The sequence below is a fragment of the Suncus etruscus genome, chromosome 1, assembly GCF_024139225.1.
Source record: "Suncus etruscus isolate mSunEtr1 chromosome 1, mSunEtr1.pri.cur, whole genome shotgun sequence".
Classification (NCBI taxonomy): Eukaryota; Metazoa; Chordata; class Mammalia; order Eulipotyphla; family Soricidae; genus Suncus; species Suncus etruscus.
Window position 1 is genome coordinate 198,395,604 of NC_064848.1, and position 18,638 is coordinate 198,414,241.

The window sequence follows — 18,638 nt, forward strand, 5'->3', positions numbered from 1 at the left end:
CTAGGACGGACCACGGTTCGATCCCCCGGCGTCCCATATGGTCCCCCAAGAAGCCAGGAGCAACTTCTGAGCGCATAGCCAGGAGTAACCCCTGAGCGTCACAGGGTGTGGCCCAAAAACCAAAAAAAAAAATATATATATATATTTAGGGGCTAGAGAGATAGCATAGAGGTAAGGCATTCACCTTGCATGCAGAAGGTCGGTGGTTCGAATCCTAGCATCCCATATGGTCCCCTGAGCCTACCAGGAGCGATTTCTGAGCATAGAGCCAGGAGTAACCCCTGAGCGCTGCCAGGTGTGACGCCAAAAACAAACAAACAAATTTAATCACTGTGATTACAAACATGTTGGTAGTTGGGTTTCAGTTATAAAAAATGAACACCCTCTTCACCAGTGCAACCTTCCTACCACCAATACCCCCATCCCTCTCCTCCCCATCCCTTGTCTGTATTCCACGCAGGCACACTACTTCTCTCATTCACTACCATTGTCATGATAGTTGTTAGTGTAGTTAGAGGGAGCTAGACACAGATTAGACTTACTCATCTATGTTTTAAGAAAAATAAAAGACATTATTGTTTTTTTTTTTTTTTTTTTTTTTTGTGGTTTTTGGGTCACACCCGGCAGTGCTCAGGGGTTACTCCTGGCTCCAGGCTCAGAAATCGCTCCTGGCAGGCACGGGGGACCATATGGGACGCCGGGATTCGAACCGATGACCTCCTGCATGAAAGGCAAACGCCTTACCTCCATGTTATCTCTCCGGCCCCTAAAAGACATTATTGTGGGGCCGGGCGGTGGCGCTAAAGGTAAGGTGCGCTTGCCTTGCCTGCGCTAGCCTTGGACGGACCGCGGTTCGATCCCCCGGTGTCCCATATGGTCCCCCAAGCCAGGAGCAACTTCTGAGCGCATAGCCAGGAGTAACCCCTGAGCGTTACCAGGTGTGGCCCAAAAACCAAAAAAAAAAAAAAAAAAAAGACATTATTGTAATAACACTCAGAGACAATAGAGATGAGGACTCTATAGAGATGATGGACCATGGTATGAAGCTTACCACAAAGAGTGGTGAGTGCAGTTATACCCTTCTTTAACTCACTGCTCTTTGTGGCAAGTTTCCGACCATGGACTGGTCTTCCTAATTCTCATCTTCTTTGTCTCTGGATATCATCCCCACAATGTCTTTCTTTCCCCTTATATCCCACAAAGGAGTGGGATTATTCTGTTTATTCCTCTCCTTCTGACTCATTTCACTCAGCATAATGATCTTCATATCCATCCATGTGTAAGCAAATTTCATTTGTTCTAACAGCTATGTAGTTTCCATTACATAGATGTACCACCTTTTTTAGTCACTCATTTGTTGTTGGGCACCTGAGTTGCTCCCAGATTTTGGCTATTATTATTGCACTGTGATAAGCATAGGAGTGCAGAGGGCATTTTTTGTACAGCATTTTTGTGTTCCTAGGGTATATCTCTAGGAATAGTATTGCTGGATCATATGAGAGCTCAATTTCCAGGGTTTTTTTTTTTTTTTTTTTTTTTTTTTTGGTTTTTGGGCCACACCCAGCGTTGCTCAGGGGTTACTCCTGGCTGTCTGCTCAGAAATAGCTCCTGGCAGGCACAGGTGACCATATGGGACACCGGGATTCGAACCAACCACCTTTGGTCCTGGATCTGCAGCTTGCAAGGCAAACGCAGCTGTGCTATCTCTCCGGGCCCCAATTTCCAGTTTTTAAGGAAAACTTAAAACTTTCTAGAAAGGCTACACTAGATGGCATTCTCACCAGCAGTGAATAAGAGTCTCTTTCTCCCCACATCCATGCCAGCACTGGTTGTTCTTGTTCTTTGTGATTTGTGTCAGTCTCTGTGGCATGAGATGGCACCTCATTGTTGTTTTGATTTGCATCTCCCTGATGAATAGTGATGTGGTGCATTTTTTAAATGTGTCTTTTGACTATCTGTATTTCTTCTTTGAGGAAATGTCTGTTAATTTCTTCTCGCCATTTTTTGATGGGGTTAGATGTTTTTTCTTTCTTGTTAAGTTCTGCTGGTATCTTATATAGCCAGAGGAACTCTGCTGCAAGCATCACTGGAGCAACCAATAAATAAACACTAAGACAGAAGTAGCCCTCAATACTACCAGGTATGGACTAGCTCCTATCCCACTCTCTGGTGATGCCAGAGCAGTGGTGCAAAGTGGTAGTGCCTTGCACGCAGCTAACCTAGGACGGACCACGGTTTGATCTGGTTGTCTCATAAGGTCCCCCAAGCCAGGGGCAATTTCTGAGTGCATAGCCAGGAGTAACCCCTGAGCATTACCGGGTGTGGCCCCCAAACCAATAAATAAATAAATAAATTTTAAAAGAAAGAAAGGAAATAAAGAGAAAGAAAGAAAGGAGAAAGAAATAGCAAAAGAGAAAGAATTAAAGAAAGAAAGGAGAAAGAAGAAAGAGAAAGAAAGAAAAAAGAAAGAAAGATAAAGAAAGACAGGAAGAAAAGAAAGAAGGAAGGAAGAGAGGGAGGAAGCAAGGAAGGAAGAAAGAAAGAGAGAAAGAGAAAGAAAGAAAGAAAGAAAAAGAAAGAAAAAGAAAAGAGAAAGAAAAAGAAAGAATTAAAGGGAAAGAAAGGAGAAAGAAAGAAAGAAAGATAAAGAAAGAAAGAAAGAAAGAAAGAGAGAGAGAGAGAAAGACAGGAAAGAAAGAAGGAAGGAGGGGAGGAAGGGAGGAAGGAAGGGAGAAAGAAAGAAAGAAAAGAAATAAAAAAGAAGAAAGAAAGAAAGAAAGAAAGAAAGAAAGAAAGAAAGAAAGAAAGAAAGAAAGAAAGAAAGAAAGAAAGAAAAAGAAAAGGAAGGAAGCAAGAAAGGAAAAGAGAAAGAAAGAAGAAAGAAAGAGAAAGAAAGAAAGAAAAGGAGAGAAAGAAAGAAAAAAGAAAGAAAGAAGGAAGGAAGGAAGGAAGGAAGAAAGAAGAAAGAAAGAGAGAAAGAAAGAAAAAAAGAGGGCCCGGAGAGATAGCACAGCTGCGTTTGCCTTGCAAGCAGCCGATCCAGGACCAAAGGTGGTTGGTTCGAATCCCGGTGTCCCATATGGTCCCCCGCGCCTGCCAGGAGCTATTTCTGAGCAGACAGCCAGGAGTAACCCCTGAGCGCTGCCGGGTGTGGCCCAAAAACCAAAAAAAAAAAAGAAAGAAAGAGAGAGAGAGAGAGAGAGAGAGAGAGAGAGAGAGAGAAAGAGAGAAAGAAAGAAAGAAAGACAGACAGAAAGAAAGACTGAAAGAAAGAAAGAAAGAAAGAAAGAAAGAAAGAGAGAGAGAGAAAGAGAGAGAGAAAGAAAGAAAGAAAGAAAGAAAGAAAGAGAAAGAAAGAAAGAAAGAAAGAAAGAAGGAAGAGAGAGAGAAAGAAAGGAAAGAGAGAAAGAAAGAAAGAGAGAAAGAAGGAAGGAAGAAAAAGAAAGAAAGAGAGAGAGAAAGAAAGAAAAAGAAAGAAAGAAAGAAAGAAAGAAAGAAAGAAGGAAAGAAGAGAGAGAGGAAGAAAGGAAAGAGAGAGAGAAAGAAAGAGAGAGAGAAAGAAGGAAGGAAGAAAGAAGAAAGAAAGAAGAAAGAGAAAGAAAGAAGAAAGAAAGAAAGAAAGAAGAAAGAAGAAAAAAGAAAGAGAAAGAAAGAAGAAAGAAAGAAAGAAAGAAGAAAAAGAAAAGAAAGAAAGAAAAAGAAAAGAGAGAGACCTGCATCTGAGCACTTCAAATCTAAGGGCAAAGCCAATAGAGTAAGTGTAAAGGCAAGGCCATAGGGGCATCATTGGGTGTAGCCCCCAAATAAACAACACATATTTTTTTAGTTTAGTTCATTGATTTTGGGTTTTAGGTTATACCCAAAGGTGCTTAGGATTTGTGCTCGGGGATCATTCCTGGCAGGCTTGGGATACAAAGTCTCACAGTTTCCTGCTAACCCCCAAAGGTCAGTGTCCAGGAGACCCCAGCCAAATTGATTATAGCTGCCTCTGAAACCCCACCCCCACCCCATTATATCCTAGTGTCTTTGTCTCCTAGTCACTGTTTCCTTTGAAGTGCAGAAGCTTCTCAGTTTAATGTAGTTCCATTTGTTTAATCTCTGTTTCCACTTGCCTGGACAGTGGTGGTTCTTCCTTGAAGATTCAGCAGACATTCTTGGTGGTGCTGGGTATCCAACCCCAGTTGGCTATGTGTGCAAGGCAAGCTCCTAACCCGCTGTGCTATTTCTTCTCTCCAGCCCTGTGATTCTGTTTTGTGATCCCATGGTATAGATCAAAGGTGGTAGGTGGTATAAAAACTTGTGATTTTTATAGGAAGCACATATGAAGTGCTGTGTTTTGAAATGTATTGTGTCAACTTTCAGGTCTGGGCCCTCATCCTCCTTCCTGGGAAAGGACCAGAGATTGCTGGAGCTTTGTTTGTTTTTGTTTTTGTTTTTGTTTTGGCTTTTTAGATCAAAGCTAGTGGTGCTCAGAAATGACTGGCTCAGAAATTCATGGAGCCGGAGAGATAGCATGGAGGTAAGGTGTTTGCCTTTCATGCAGAAGGTCGGTGGTTTGAATCCCGGCATCCCATATGGTCCCCCGTGCCTGCCAGGGGTGATTTCTGAGCGCAGAGCCAGGAGTAACCCCTGAGCCCGGCTGGGTGTGACCCAAAAACCAAAAAAAGAAATTCTGGCTTTATGCACAGAAATGACTCCTGGCAAGCTCAGAGGCCCATAAGGGATGATAGGGATTAAACCCAGGTCAGCCACAAAATAATTTTTTAAATATTATATTTAAAATTTTAAATATATTAAACATTTTTAAATATTATAGTTTTTATAATTTGTATAAGCAAATTTCATGACTTCATTGGTTCTAACAGCTATGTAGTATTCCATTGCATAGATGTAGCACCTTTTTTTAGCCACTCATTTGTTGTAGGGCACCTGAGTTGCTCCCAGATTTTGGCTATTGTAAATAGCACTGTGATAAACATTGGAGTGTAGAGGGCATTTTTTGTACAGCGTTTTTGTGTTCCTAGGGTATATCTCTAGGAATAGTATTGCTGAATCATATTGGGAGCTCAATTTCCAGTTTTTAAGGAAAATTCAAGGCATAAAATGAGACAAAAACAGGGCCCAGAGAGATAGCACAGCGGTGTTTGCCTTGCAAGCAGCCAATCCAGGACCAAAGGTGGTTGGTTCAAATCCCGGTGTCCCATATGGTCCCCCGTGTTGTCCCATATGGTCCCCCGTGCCTGCCAGGAGCTATTTCTGAGCAGATAGCCAGGAGTCACCCCTGAGCACCACCGGGTGTGGCCCCAAAACAAAACAAAACAAAACAACAACAACAAAAAAAAACCAAGGCAAACACCCTACCCTTTGTGCTATTGATTCAGCCCCTCATAAGAGCTTTAGGAGATAGTAATGCACAGAACTACTCAGACTAGCAAAGTCACAGTTTCGGAAGGGAACCCTGGATCTGGCATCTTTTAAAAGCTCTTTTTCAGAGTGGAGAGAGCTCAATAGACCCAGGTGTGATTCTTGGCACCAATTGGTCCCTCTTAGCATCACCACAAATGACTCCCGAACACTGACAGGGTATTCCCTGTCAGCTCCCACCCCAAACTAAACCAAACCCAAAATTCGGGACTGGAGAGATAGGATGGGGTTAATGCATTGATTTTGCACACAACTGACCTGGGTTCAATTCGAGACACCACATGTGGTCCTCCAAACACTGCCAGGAGTGATCCCTGGCACAGAGCCAGGAATGATTCATGAGCACAGCTGGGTGTGACCTCAACTTACTACCACACCCACACCCACCAATGCCTGATGGTTCTAATATGCATTCAGGGTTGAGCCCCCTGACTTCAAAGGTTTCATGGAGGAGAGTGTAGGCGTGCAGCTGGGTCTGGATTCATCCTTGGCTCTGTTGTTTGCTTGTGGGGACTCTGGGCCAATGGCTCCATCTCTGAGCTTCTCAGTCTACTTAGCTTCAAAGGCTGCCCAAGGGTTCAATGCAGTCATCAGGTGAACAGCCAATGATGATGTTTAGAATGTCCCTGGGTGCCACAAGATTTTTAGCAAGATATTTTCTTTCTTTCTTTTCTTTCTTTCTTTCTTTCTTTCTTTCTTTCTTTCTTTCTTTCTTTCTTTCTTTGTTTCTTTGTTTCTTTCTTTCTTTCTTTCTTTCTTTCTTTCTTTCTTTCTTTCTTTCCTTTCTTCCTTCTTCCTTCCTTTCTTCTTTCCTTTCTTCCTTCCTTCCTTCCTTCCTTCCTTCCTTTCTTTCTTTCTTTCTTTCTTTCTTTCTTTCTTTCTTTCTTTCTTTCTTTCTTTCTTTCTTCTTTCTTTCTTTCTTTCTTTCTTTCTTTCTCCCTTTCTCTCTCCCTTTCTCTCTCCCTTTCTTTCTTTCTTTCTTTCTTTCTTTCTTTCTTTCTTTCTTTCTTTCTTTCTTTCTTTCTTTCTTTCTTTCTTTCTTTCTTTCTTTCTTTCTTTCTTCTCTCCCTTCCTTCCTTTCTTCTCCCCCTTCCCTCCATCCCTTCCTCCCTCCGTTCCTTTCTTATCTCCTTCCTCCCTCCCTTCTTCCTTCCTCCCCTCCTTCCTCCCTGCCTCCTTCCCTTCCTCCCTCTCTCCCTCCTTCCCTCCCTTCCTTCCTCCCTCCCTCCCTCCCTCCTTTCCTTCCTTCCTTCTTCCCTCCCTTTCCCTTCCTTCCTCCCTCCCTCCCTTCCTTCCTCCATCCCTCCCTCCTTTCCTTCCTTCCTTCTTTCCTTCTTTCCTTCTTCCGTCCCTCCCCTTCCTTCCTCCCTTCTTCCCTCCCTCCCTCACTTCCTTCCTTCCTTTCCTCCTTCCTTCAGCCACACTTGGCATAGTTACTTCTGGTTTTGTACTTAGAGATTACTCCCGGCAGGCTCAAGGGACCATGTGGGATGCTGAGAATTGAACCCGGGTCGGCCACGTACAAAGCAAACACACTACCCACTGTGCTATCAGTCTGGCCCCTAAAATATGTTTCTTTGGTTTGTCTTGTGGGGGCAGAGCAAACCTGTTAATGCTCAGGGGTTATTCCTTCCTGGCTTTGTGCTCAGGAATTACTCTTAAAGGTCCTCAGGGGACCATTTGGGAGACACCCTGGTTGGCCACATATAAGGCAAGTGGCCTACCCACTGACTATCACTCTGGCCCTGCAAGTTGTTTCTGGTCCGTAAATTTTACAATCCCCACCCACCCCATCCCCAGACTGCTGGTTAGATTTCTGCCAGCTGGTTCACTCCTGGCAGAGCCTTGAAGATATGGGGTGATGTGGTAGAGCTGGGGGTAGGGGGATTGTGCTTGAGTGTTGGGGAAGAGGTGTTTTGCTTGCCCACATTGGGATTTTGTTTCACACTAGTTGTTGGGGGTGGATGGGCTGTCCACAATCAATGGTGCTTGGGGATCTGGGGTCACTCCTGGGTCACTCTCAACCTTGCAAGGGGGCCATGCAGGGGCTGACTTAGGACCTCACACACTCAGAGGGTGCCGCATTCCTGGCCCCACACTGTAGATTCTTTTCTAAGTTTTTGTTGCTGTGAGTAAAGCAATGTTGTTTCTATTGAACAAAACTGGCGTAGGAAGATGTGAGGGGGAGAAAGAGGAAGAAATGTGTTCAAGTGAGGAATACAGGCTTCTCCAGAGTGGAAAAAGTGAGCAAAGACATCTAGAGACAGGCAAACGACATATGTGTTTAAAGGTTAGAGGGAAAGGACAAGCGGGAAGGGCAATTGCCTTAAACGTGGCCAATCCAGGTTCAGTTCTTGGCATTCCATATGGTGCCCCAGCACTGCCAGGAATAACTCTTGAGTGCAGAGCCAGGAGGAACCCATGAGCATCACCGGGTGTGGCCCCCAAACTAAAAACAAACAAACAAACAAATGACACAGACGTTCAAGGGGAAGCCAGAGTTAAAGAGCAGCTTTCAAGTCCTTTCAAGTCCAAGGACCTCGGGCACAAACAAGATTTGCTTTGGTTTCCTGTTGAAGATTCAGCCTGTCTTGACCGCATTAAGGGGGATTGATTACAGCTCTCCCGCCCCAAACGACCGCATCTAGGGGTTTCTCCCTGTCAACGCCTTTTCCATCCATTCATTTCCCCATCACAGAAGCGTTGCTAAGCAAAGAACCACATTTGATGGCCAGAGGAAACCCCCCAACTCTTCTGCTGGAAGCCTGGGCCAGAACAAGGCAAACACAGTGACACATTTCCTGGGGATGAAGGTGTCTTGGTTCACTGTGTCTTTTTTTTTATTATTATTAAAGCAGCTTATTTATTTATTTATTTATTTATTGGTTTTTGGGCCACACATGGCGATGATGCCTCAGTGTTACTCCTGGCTCTGCACTCAGAAATCACCCCTGGCAAGCTCAGGGGACCATGTGGGATGCTGGAAATCAAACCTGTCTGTCCAGGTCAGCTGGATACAAGGCAAATGCCTTATTGCTGTGCTATCTCTCTGGCCCCAGGCACTGTGGCTTGTATGCAGCTAGGGGGGTGACCTTGAAATGCCAGGCATCACCCCCTGTAACTGACTGAGAACCCCACCCAGACCTGCATCAGACACAATGCCTTCTCTTGTTCTTCCACTGGGATGCGACAAAGGTTACACATTAATGTGTTGGCTTTCTGGGCCTCATGGATAGCCACAAAAATGGACTCTGTGGGGCTGGAGTGATAGCACAGCGGTTGGGCATTTGCCTTGCATGCTGCCAACCCGAGATGGACCCAGGTTTGGTCCCTGGCATCCCATATGGTCCCTCGAGCCTGCCAGGAGCAATTTCTTAGCATAGAGCCAGGAATAATCCCTGAAAAGGTGGGGGGGGGGGGCTCTGTGTCCCCAACCCATGGAGAAGTGGGTCTCTAGAGCACAGCTCATAGGTCTGTGGCGGCTTCTCCCTGCTCACCTTCAACGGATGCTAGCTTCATGTATGCGACATGTTGCCTGCCTAGCTGTGGTCTCCACAGTTGTGGGGAGCAGGCACTGCCTGATTATCAAGATGTCAGGGTCCCCTAAAAAGCTTCTACTCTTTGGGAATGCGTGAGCCACATCCAAGAGCTGCCCATGGAGCCTGCACCCCGCCACTGCCACTTTTTCTGTCAATCTCCACACCCCGCCATCTCAACCATTCAAGCCAGCCAGTTGTTTGGTCTCTGAAGCAGATACTCGGGGGCTGCCCCAGCCCATACTGAGAAAATTCCAAGAATGCCGAGCATTTCCCGTGCAGGGTGTTTGGCCAAGAGACATCAAAGGTTTTCATTTACCGAGTGACGGAAGCCTTGGCTGGGGGGCCAGAATGGGGGGGCCTCCTCCTTCCTCTCGTCATCGTCATCGCTTCCTTCTTCACCCGCCAGCCAAACCCAGGGGAACCACTTGAGCGTGGTGATGTGTGAGTAAAAGCCAGCCCGGTTTTGGAAGAGCTTCTGACACGCGAACTTTGTGGAATCCTTGGCTCCCGCTAGCAGGAGGGTGTGGGGGGCGTGTGGGAGTGAAGGGGCTGGTCATGATTAGTTCAGTGCATTGAGGGTGTTTCCAGAAAACATGAGCTCTCTGCTTTCAGTGTTCTTCAGCCTTCAGCTGGGGCTCCCTTTTGACGGGGTGCTTATAAAAATAACTCTCTGACCCAAGTGGAAATAAATAGATTATTGCAAGTTGGGTGTTTTCTTTTAAAATTACCTCCCCACCAGCGGTTGGCTGGATTCAGAACACTGTCCCTACCGCATGAACACAAGTCATTAATTCAAGCAAAAACAAAACACAACATGACAAGTGCCAAGGCAGTTGCTGGGCGGGAGGCAGATCAAAGAGGCAGGAGGGTTGCTGCTTTTTTTTTTTTCCTTCTCTCTTTGTAAATGAATGTGTCCTCCTGCCCGTCTTCAACTGGCATGATATCATGAGGAAGACCAGCTTGCTTACTAGTTCAAGGAGTTAAGCATCTTCTCTGCCCAAGAGTGTGGCAGTTCTGGGGTGTGGAGGCCCAGGAGAATCTTTTTTTTTGGGGGGGGGTCACACCCAGCAGTGCTCAGGGGTTATTCCTGGCTCCAGGCTCAGAAATTGCTCCTGGCAGGCACGGGGGACCATATGGGACGCCGGGATTCAAACCGATGACCTCCTGCATGAAAGGCAAACACCTTACCTCCATGCTATCTCTCCGGCCCCGAGAATCTTTTTATTTATTTTATTTTTTATTTGATTTTGGGCCACACCTGGTGATGCTCAGGGGTTCCTCTGGCTCTATGCTCAGAAATCGCTCCTGGCAGGCTCAGGGGATTATATGGGATGCTGGGGGATCAAACCACAGTCTGTCCTGGGTCAGTCACGTGCAAGGCAAATGACCTACCTTTTTGCCACTGCTCCAGCCCCTGGAGAATCTTGACCATTAACCAGCCGGAGACCTCTGTGGCAGATGGAAAGTGTCATGAGGAGTGTCTTCAAAGATATTAATGATGGGGCTGGAGATATAGCACAGCTGTAGGGCATTTGCCTTGCACACTGCCGACACAGGACGGATCAGGATTCGATTCCTGGAACCCCATATGGTCCTCCAAGCCTGCCAGGAACGATTTCTGAGCACAGATTCAGGAGTAACCCCTGAGTGTCTCTGGGTGAGCCTCCCCAAAAAGAATAATGTTGACTTGTTCCCAAAAATAAGTAGTTGGGGCTGGAGTGGTAGGGCGTTTGCCTTGCACATGGTTTGCATGCTACTGACCTGGGTTTAATCCCCAGATTCCCATATGGTTCCCCAAGCCTGGAGTAATTTCTTAGCGAAGAGCCAGGAGTAACCCCTGAGTGCACCGTGTGTGGCCCAAAATCCAAAAAAAAGAAAAAAGAAAAGAGAAACTCTTGGAAGATCCCACAAGAGAGACTCTTGTCCCCAAGCAAGAAAATTAACTGCCTTATAAGAACCATCTCCACCAGTTTCTGTCTCCTCTCTTCCACAGGGGGCAGTTCAGCCAAGCAGACCACTTGGGAAGGGGGCCACCGGGTCCCCTCCCTGGCTTACTGGCCTGGCACCATCCCCAGCAATGTCACCAGCACGGCCTTGTTAAGGTAGGAGACCTCAAATTCCCGGAGCTAGTGGGGTATAAAGCCTGCCAAATTACAGGCGCTGTGCCACTTCTGTCTAGGCTGGGCACCCCAAAAGAACCCCTGGAGGTTGTAAGTAACACCGTAGTCCCCACTCAAAACTGTCATGCTATGGGAGTATTTCCTATCTCAGTGAAGAGAGTTCTGGGAGCTGGATACTAGAATGTTCCCTGACCGAGATTGTTCAGGCCTGGCTGTTGGAGAGAAAGCCACCCAAGAAGAGGGCATTAATAGTGTGACCCCTTTGGGCCTGGGCCAAGCTTCTGAAAGGCTCTTTGATATTTGGCCCCACTTCTGCTGTCCCTGGGGTTCGGGCAAGCATCCCAGAGGTGGCCGTGTGATTTAGCATGCTAGTGACACAGGTCTGCCTCAAACTGAGTCTGGAATCCTCTGGTTTTAGAGAGAAGGGAGGAAGCAGTCGTTCTCAGCAGGCAGGGTGGGAAAGAAGAGACCCTTTAGGTAATGATATCCAAGGACTATAGAGAAGAGGGCCAGGAGGACCAGTTCATGAGTAGACCAGTCCAAAGAGTGGGGGAATACAGTTAGGGCAGAGAATGGAGCACTAAGATAATGAGGAATGGAGATCCTCTGGACGAGAATTGGATGGTGAAGGAGATAAAGTTATAGGCATGATACTCTTTCAGTGACAGTATTGTGAATCACAGTGAGAGATACAGAGAGAAAGAGAGAGAGAGAATATCTGCCACCGAGACAGGCAGAGGGAAGAACAGGAGGTAGGGGCCGGGCGGTGGCGCTGGAGGTAAGGTGCCTGCCTTGCCTGTGCTAGCCTAGGACGGACCGCGGTTCGATCCCCCGGCGTCCCATATGGTCCCCCAAGAAGCCAGGAGCAATTTCTGAGCGCATAGCCAGGAGTAACCCCTGAGCGTCACAGGGTGTGGCCCAAAAACCAAAAAAAAAAAAAAAAAAAAGAACAGGAGGTAAATTGGGGACGTGGGTGACAGGAAATATGCCCTCATGAAGGGATTGGGTGTAGGACATTGTATGACTGAAACTCAATCATGAACAACTTCGTAACTTTGTGTCTCACGGTGATTCAATTAAAAAATTATTAGAAATAAAATAAACAGGGGCGGGAGCAATAGCACAACGGGTAGGGCGTTTGCCTTGCACGCGACCAACCTGGGTTCAATCCTCAGCATTCCATCTGGTCCCCTGAGCCTGCCAGGAATGATTCTTGAGTGCAGAGCCAAGAGTAATCTCTGAGCACCGCTGGGTGTGGCCCCAAAACAAAAGAAACATTAAAAATTAAAAAAAAAAAAAAAAAGGAGAATCGGGCCGGAGAGATAGCACAGTGGTGTTTGCCTCGCAAGCAGCTGATCCAGGACCTAAGGTGGTTGGTTCAAACCCCGGTGTCCCATATGGTCTCCCGTGCCCTGCCAGGAGCTATTTCTGAGCAGAAAGCCAGGAGTAACCCCTGAGCATCGCCAGGTGTGGCCCAAAAACCAAAAACCAACCAAAAAAAAAAAAAAAAAGAGGAGAACCTTTTGGAGTTGGGGTGCATCCCCCAGGCCATGACGTTAGTCTCAGGAGCTTCCTTAGCAGAGGAATAATCCTGTAATCCTGGACACCATCTCTCTCTGCAGGGTGCTGTCACGAGTCATCTCTTTGGCAAAGATCTGGGGACATGTCTTTCTTCCGAAGGAGGCTTCCCCTTTGGGCTCCCTGTATCATAAGGAGAACCCCCTCAGAAGCTGGTGCTGGCCCACATGCCCAGAGGTTTCTAGAACACTCCATAGCACCCTGGCCCTCTCTCTTGCTCACAGTCTGACTCTGAGGGGCAAATTGTGCGTGAGGTGAGGTGGGGTGCTGAGGCCCCACAACCTTCTCAGATGGTATGTCCTTGACTGGTGACAAGACCCTTAGACTCTGGCCAGGTTACTAGAATGTTCTGTACCCTGCAGCTGCTTACACCACATGCCTTGTCTCTGTGGTGTTGTGTGGGCTGGCTCCTGGAGCATGAGTGTTCCAAGATAAGCTACCACTGTGTGACAGAGTTGGAAATGGTTGACTACCCAGGGGAGCCCTTGTCACCCCCTTGCCCCAAACAGAAGAGAGTGGGGCAGGACTGGAAAGGGGGATACTGCAGACAAAGCCCAGGAAAGGAGGGAGGTGGGGGCTGCCCCCTGGCTGGTCCCTGCTGTGGCTGTGTGGAAGGTTGAGCCCTGTCCAGACCTCAGGGGCTCCCACCAGTGGGAAGCATGACGGAGACTGTGCCCCCAAGTCTGCTGTGTGGATGCTGCTCCCCCTTTTTGGAAGGCTGTTCCTCAATTGCCTGTTGACCTCAGCTGCCCTGCTCTGTGATGCTCTGAGGCTACACCCTATGGTACTGAGGGGCTACTCAGCTTTGTGCTCAGGAGTGCCCCCTAGTGGTGCTCAGGGAACCAATTCATTACAGGGTGCTGGGGATTGAACTGGGGTTGGCTGCATGTCAGGCAAATGCCTTAATCCTTATCCCATCTCCCTGGCCCCCTCCATCATCTTGAGTAAAACTTTACCTTATGAGTTAAAAACAAAACCATTTAAATAAATAAAAGATAATACAGGAGTTAATGCACTTGCCTGACATGTGGCCAATCCCAGTTAGATCCCTGGTACTACCTGCGCATGGTTTCCTGAACCCCTCCAGGAATGACCCCTGGACCTCTGGATGTCATCCCCACAAAAAAATGTCATATGAAGAAAAGAATTTGCCTCAATATGAACCAGAGACTCATTTGGGAAGGGATTATGTGTGCATAACTTTCTCCCTTCTGTGTCTGGAAATTCTTTGGTAATCTGAAAACTATTTACTCTTTTGTAATAATAATAAAAAGAAAAGTGCTAGCTCAAGGCAAGCCTTTTGAGCTCCCTCTGGGCCCCTCTCTGTATGCCCCAGAGAACAGGAAATTGAGAAGCGGGCAGGGCTGGGAATTAGTGTGGACCCCCTTACCCCCATACTGAAGCCCAGAGGAATGGAGCCAAGAGCAGCCTGGAGGGAAGGACCAGGGGGAGGAGGAAGAGTTGGGGTGAGCCATGCATAATTGGGTCCCCGGGGCCTGTAGGATGGGAATGGATCCTTGTCCTCTTGTTTTTCCTGCAGTGTGCTGGACATACTCCCCACCGTGGTGGCCCTGGCCGGGGCCCGTTTACCTGTTGGTCGGCGCTTGGATGGGCTGGATATGTCCGAGGTGCTGTTAGGCCGGTCGCAGCAGGGACACAAGGTGAGTGGAGAAGCCAGGGACTCTTCCAAAGGCTGGAAGGCCTCTCTGGAAGTTGGGGTCTAGCTGTTCTGCCTACAGGGAATCCTGGGGGCAGCTTTCTGGGCAGAATAGCAGCACCAGACCAGGTGGAGAAGACTGTCTTTGGGGGTGCCTCTTTTTCCCCACACCCTTCCGTTCTTCTGAGACATCACCCTGAGTCCTCCTTTAACAGTGAGACCCAGTTTGGGTATATCATTTTGCTTACATTTTTTTCAGGCACTCTGGAAGCCCTTACACATTTCTGGTATGGTACTTCCAGGGCGCCTCCCCAACAGGGATAGGGGTTGGGGCTCAGTTAGGGGTCACCCACGAGCCTGAAAGCATGTTGTAAAAAAGGAGGCAAACCCACCAAAGTACAGCAACTTCCTGATCTGCCCCCTGCCCTCCCCACCTGTCCCCAGGACTTTGTAGCCCTCATATTGGTCTCAGGCTTCCCTTCTCGTCATCCCAAGTATCTCATCACCCTAAGTGTCTCTCCCATGCACTCAAACACGCTCACTAGAAATTTTTTAAAAAAATTTTTGGATGGGGGCCGGGTGGTGGCGCTAAAGGTAAGGTGCCTGCCTTGCCTGCGCAAGCCTTGGATGGACCGCGGTTTGATCCCCCGGTGTCCCATATGGTCCCCCAAGCCAGGAGCAACTTCTGAGCACATAGCCAGGAGTAACCCCTGAGCGTTACCGGGTGTGGCCCATAAACCAAAAAAAAAAAAAAATTTTTTTGGAGCCACACCCAGCAGTGCTTAAGGGTTAGTCCTGGCTCTGTGCTCTGGGGACCATGTGGGATGCTTGGGATCAAACTTGGGTCCGCTGCGTACAAGGCAAGTACCCTCCATTCCCTTGATCAGAAATCTTTCCCCATTATTTCCATGCATTTTCCTTTGGCCACTGAAAGAGGAAGTAGGAGGAGAGAAGGAGGTGGTAGGACTCCCCTCCGTTAAAAGTTTTTATTTGGGGGCCACACCCAACGATTAGCCAGGGGCTACTCCTGGCTCAGGAATCACTCTGGTGGGGCTCAGGGGATCATATGGGATGCTGGGGCTCGAACCCAGGTTGACTCTAACCCAAGGTTTTAATCTCTGTCCTTACTAGGAAGGGACTTGAGTACAGCCCAAGTTAATGGGGGCCCCTTGGAGCTCCCTGGCAGACCAGAATACAGGCCCTGGTGAAATACAGGGGATGTGCTAAACCTTTTGTGGATGCCTGGGGGCTCCAGACAGTGCCTGGTAGGACCTTAGATGCAACGGGCTTCTTTCAGAATATCTGATTGTCTAGTCCTGGGCCTGTGGAGAAAATTGGTTTTTAACTGTAAACAGGAATGTTAGCAGCCTGGGCCGGTTAGGGCATGAGGCTTGCAGAGGAATATTGCCACGGAGAGGGGACCCTGCGTCTTGATCACCATGAATACTCAGGAAATAACGGGGTCACCAAGAAGTGTCTCATGGGATCCCTGACCTTATCAGCTGTCCCCTTGGCCTCAATTTTCCCACAGACTTGGGGACCCCAGGTCAATGGCTTGACAGTGACTAAGCCAGATCTAGGGCCCTTTGAATGGGATTGGACCCAGGAACCAGCTAGGTCCCAAAGCTGTGGGTACATGGTCATATGGGGGTGTCTAACTGGTGTCTGGTGTATGGGAAGGCAATTGGAGTGGATTAAACTCCCCTGGCACACCTCAGGTGTAACTCCACCCTGGATTTAGGTGTACATACCTGAGACCCTCCCATTCCAGGGAGTGGTCTTGGAAGGTTATATAAAGCCTTTGACCCAGGGGATTAGGGTCTTTGCCCTTTTGGCTTTAGGCTGGGTCTTTGCCTCTTTTGGTCTTTGATCAGCATGGAGGTCAAAGGAGAATGCCTGAAAGAAATTAAGATGTAGGGTAGCTAAGAATGGCTGAATGCTTGAAAAGTTATGATGTAGGCCACACACATGTGGTGGATAGGGTATGAATAAAGCTGATGCTTCCTGATGCCTGCCTGTGAGTGAGTTCAATACCCGTCGCTTTCCTGGACCCCAGACCCGCCGATTGATGGGGAATGAAGCCACGTGGCCGGGGCCTAAGGACAAAGGCCTCCATCCTTCACCATCCATTGCCATCCACCACAATTCTTATTTATTTAATTCTACACTCAGGGCCTACCAAGAACAGCCCAGCTCTCCTACCTGTTGGAAGTTGCTATTTATAATTCAGAGTCCAAGAACACTGGTCTTCTGTGATATTAGCCAAGACCAGCAAGATAAGGTTGTTGTGAGACTGAAGGTAACTTAGGTTGTGGTTAGACCTGAACATGACCTGGATCTTCTCTAGATCACTGCATAGGGGGAGGAATCATTTCAGAGATGTGATGATTAGTTATATAGACACACATATGTTTGCTTTTTACAGGCATCTATATTTACATATTCACCTCTGCAATGTATGCACAGAGGCACAATTTCGTTGATCCTGGACAGTCTCATGGCATTTTTATAAACACAAGCTCATCAGGTTTTTATTTTGTTGGTTTTAAGGACTCTTTTTTTAGACAGTACTCCAGACTCACTACTGGCTCTGTGCTCAGGGGTCCCTCCTAGCAGTGCTGTTGGGACCAAAGTCATGCCAGGGATTGAACCTGAGTAGCCTTTGTTCAAGGCCAACAACACCTTAAGACTTGGGCGTACAAAGTCTTTGCTTTGAACTTCCTACTTTAGAAGGATTCGGTTGAGGGAATTATTTTAGGGGCTGGTTGAGGAAACGATTTCAAGCTTCAAGTAACTTATGGTTGAGTTTGCTGCAATCACTTGTGCCCATTGACTAGTGTGCAAATGAAGAAACCAGGAAGGGAAAGGTGAGTGGCCTTGGAGCTTGGAACCTGGCACTGGACAGGCAGCCTTGTAGGCGGGCAGAGAGCTCAAGTTGGCAGTCTGGGCTGTGGGTCTTTCCCACCAGCTGCCTTGGTGCTCTGGGCAGGGAGGGAGGGAGAGAGGGAGGGAGAGAGAGAGAGAGAGAGAGAGAGATGAGAGAGAGAGAGAGAGAAGAGAGAGAGAAAGGGGGGGGAGGGAGGGAGGGAGGGAGGGAGGGAGGGAGGGAGGGAGGGAGGGAGGGAGGGAGAGAGAGAGTTGGCACTTGTCAGATCCCAGAGCCAACCCCCAGCCTGTTCTCCCACCTGCCTCAACATCCTCATGGACACAGCCATATTTCTGCTCCAGGTGTCCAGATCAAGCTCTAGAGGGCCACCAAAGAGAACCCCTTTTTCCTGATTCTATCTTTGCCCTGCCAAACCAGTTTGGGGCAGTTACAGCCATAAAGCTCTTGACACACCCCAATGGACTGTACTTTGCAGAAAACAAGGTTGCAGTCCCCAGTACATGCATCACTTGTTAGGGAGGCTCCTAGTGGTGGTGACAGTTGCCACTGGTGGGGGAAAATACTATGTACCCCACTTGCTGAAGCTTGGGGTTTGTGGGGAGAAATTTTTTCTTGGGGTGACATGCTGATAAAAGCAGCTACCTCGGAGAAGGAAGGAAGCACAGCAAAGCAAAGTAAAATAAAGCAAAAGCAGGTTAAAAATGGGAGATAAGGGGCCGGAGAGATAGCATGGAGATAGAACATTTGACTTGCATGCAGAAGGATGATGGTTCAAATCCAGACATTCCGTATGGTCCCCCGAGCCTGCCAGGAGCAATTTCTGAGCTTAGAGCCAGGAATAACCCCTGAGCGCTGTCAGGTATGACCCAAAAACCAACCAACCAAACAAACAAGAAAAAAAGGGAGATGAAAATTATGACCTGAGATTCTGACCCTCTACCCCTGGACTGGAAATGTCTTCAACCACATGAGTTCATATGCATGTTGGCCAACCGCCATCTTCTGTGGTTCCAACTGCAGACTGGGAGGGCTGCTCAGAGGGACAACAGATATGCTGTGTGCCCAGGCCATTTGCGTGTCTGGCCACAGCTTCTAGTTCTAATTGCTGTGGCTGGCAGCACTGCCTACCACACACCTACACACACACCTACACACACACACACACACACACACACACACACACACACGCACACACACACACACCGCCTGGGATTTCTTTCTTTCTTCCTCTTCTTTTTTTTTTTTTTTTTTTTTGGTTTTTAGTCCACACCTGGCAGTGCTCAAGACTTACTCCTGATTCTGTGCTCTGGAATCAATCCTGATGGGCTCAGGGGACCATATGGGATGTTGGGGATCAAACCCGGTCAGCCGCTTGCAAGGCAAACGTCCTACCAACTGTACTATTGCTCCTGCTGCCCCCAAGTTAATGTACA

General features: G+C 47.8%; 1 protein-coding gene across 1 annotated transcript in view; it reads left to right on the forward strand.

The window, feature by feature from the left end:
* The window catches only part of ARSG (arylsulfatase G), a 94,557-nt gene that overhangs the window by 69,073 nt on the left and 6,846 nt on the right, over positions 1-18,638 (forward strand). The window contains exons 9-10 of the mRNA XM_049779483.1: positions 10,957-11,065; positions 14,202-14,322. Coding sequence (XP_049635440.1) covers positions 10,957-11,065; positions 14,202-14,322 — 230 coding nt within the window. The remainder of the gene's footprint in view (positions 1-10,956; positions 11,066-14,201; positions 14,323-18,638) is intronic.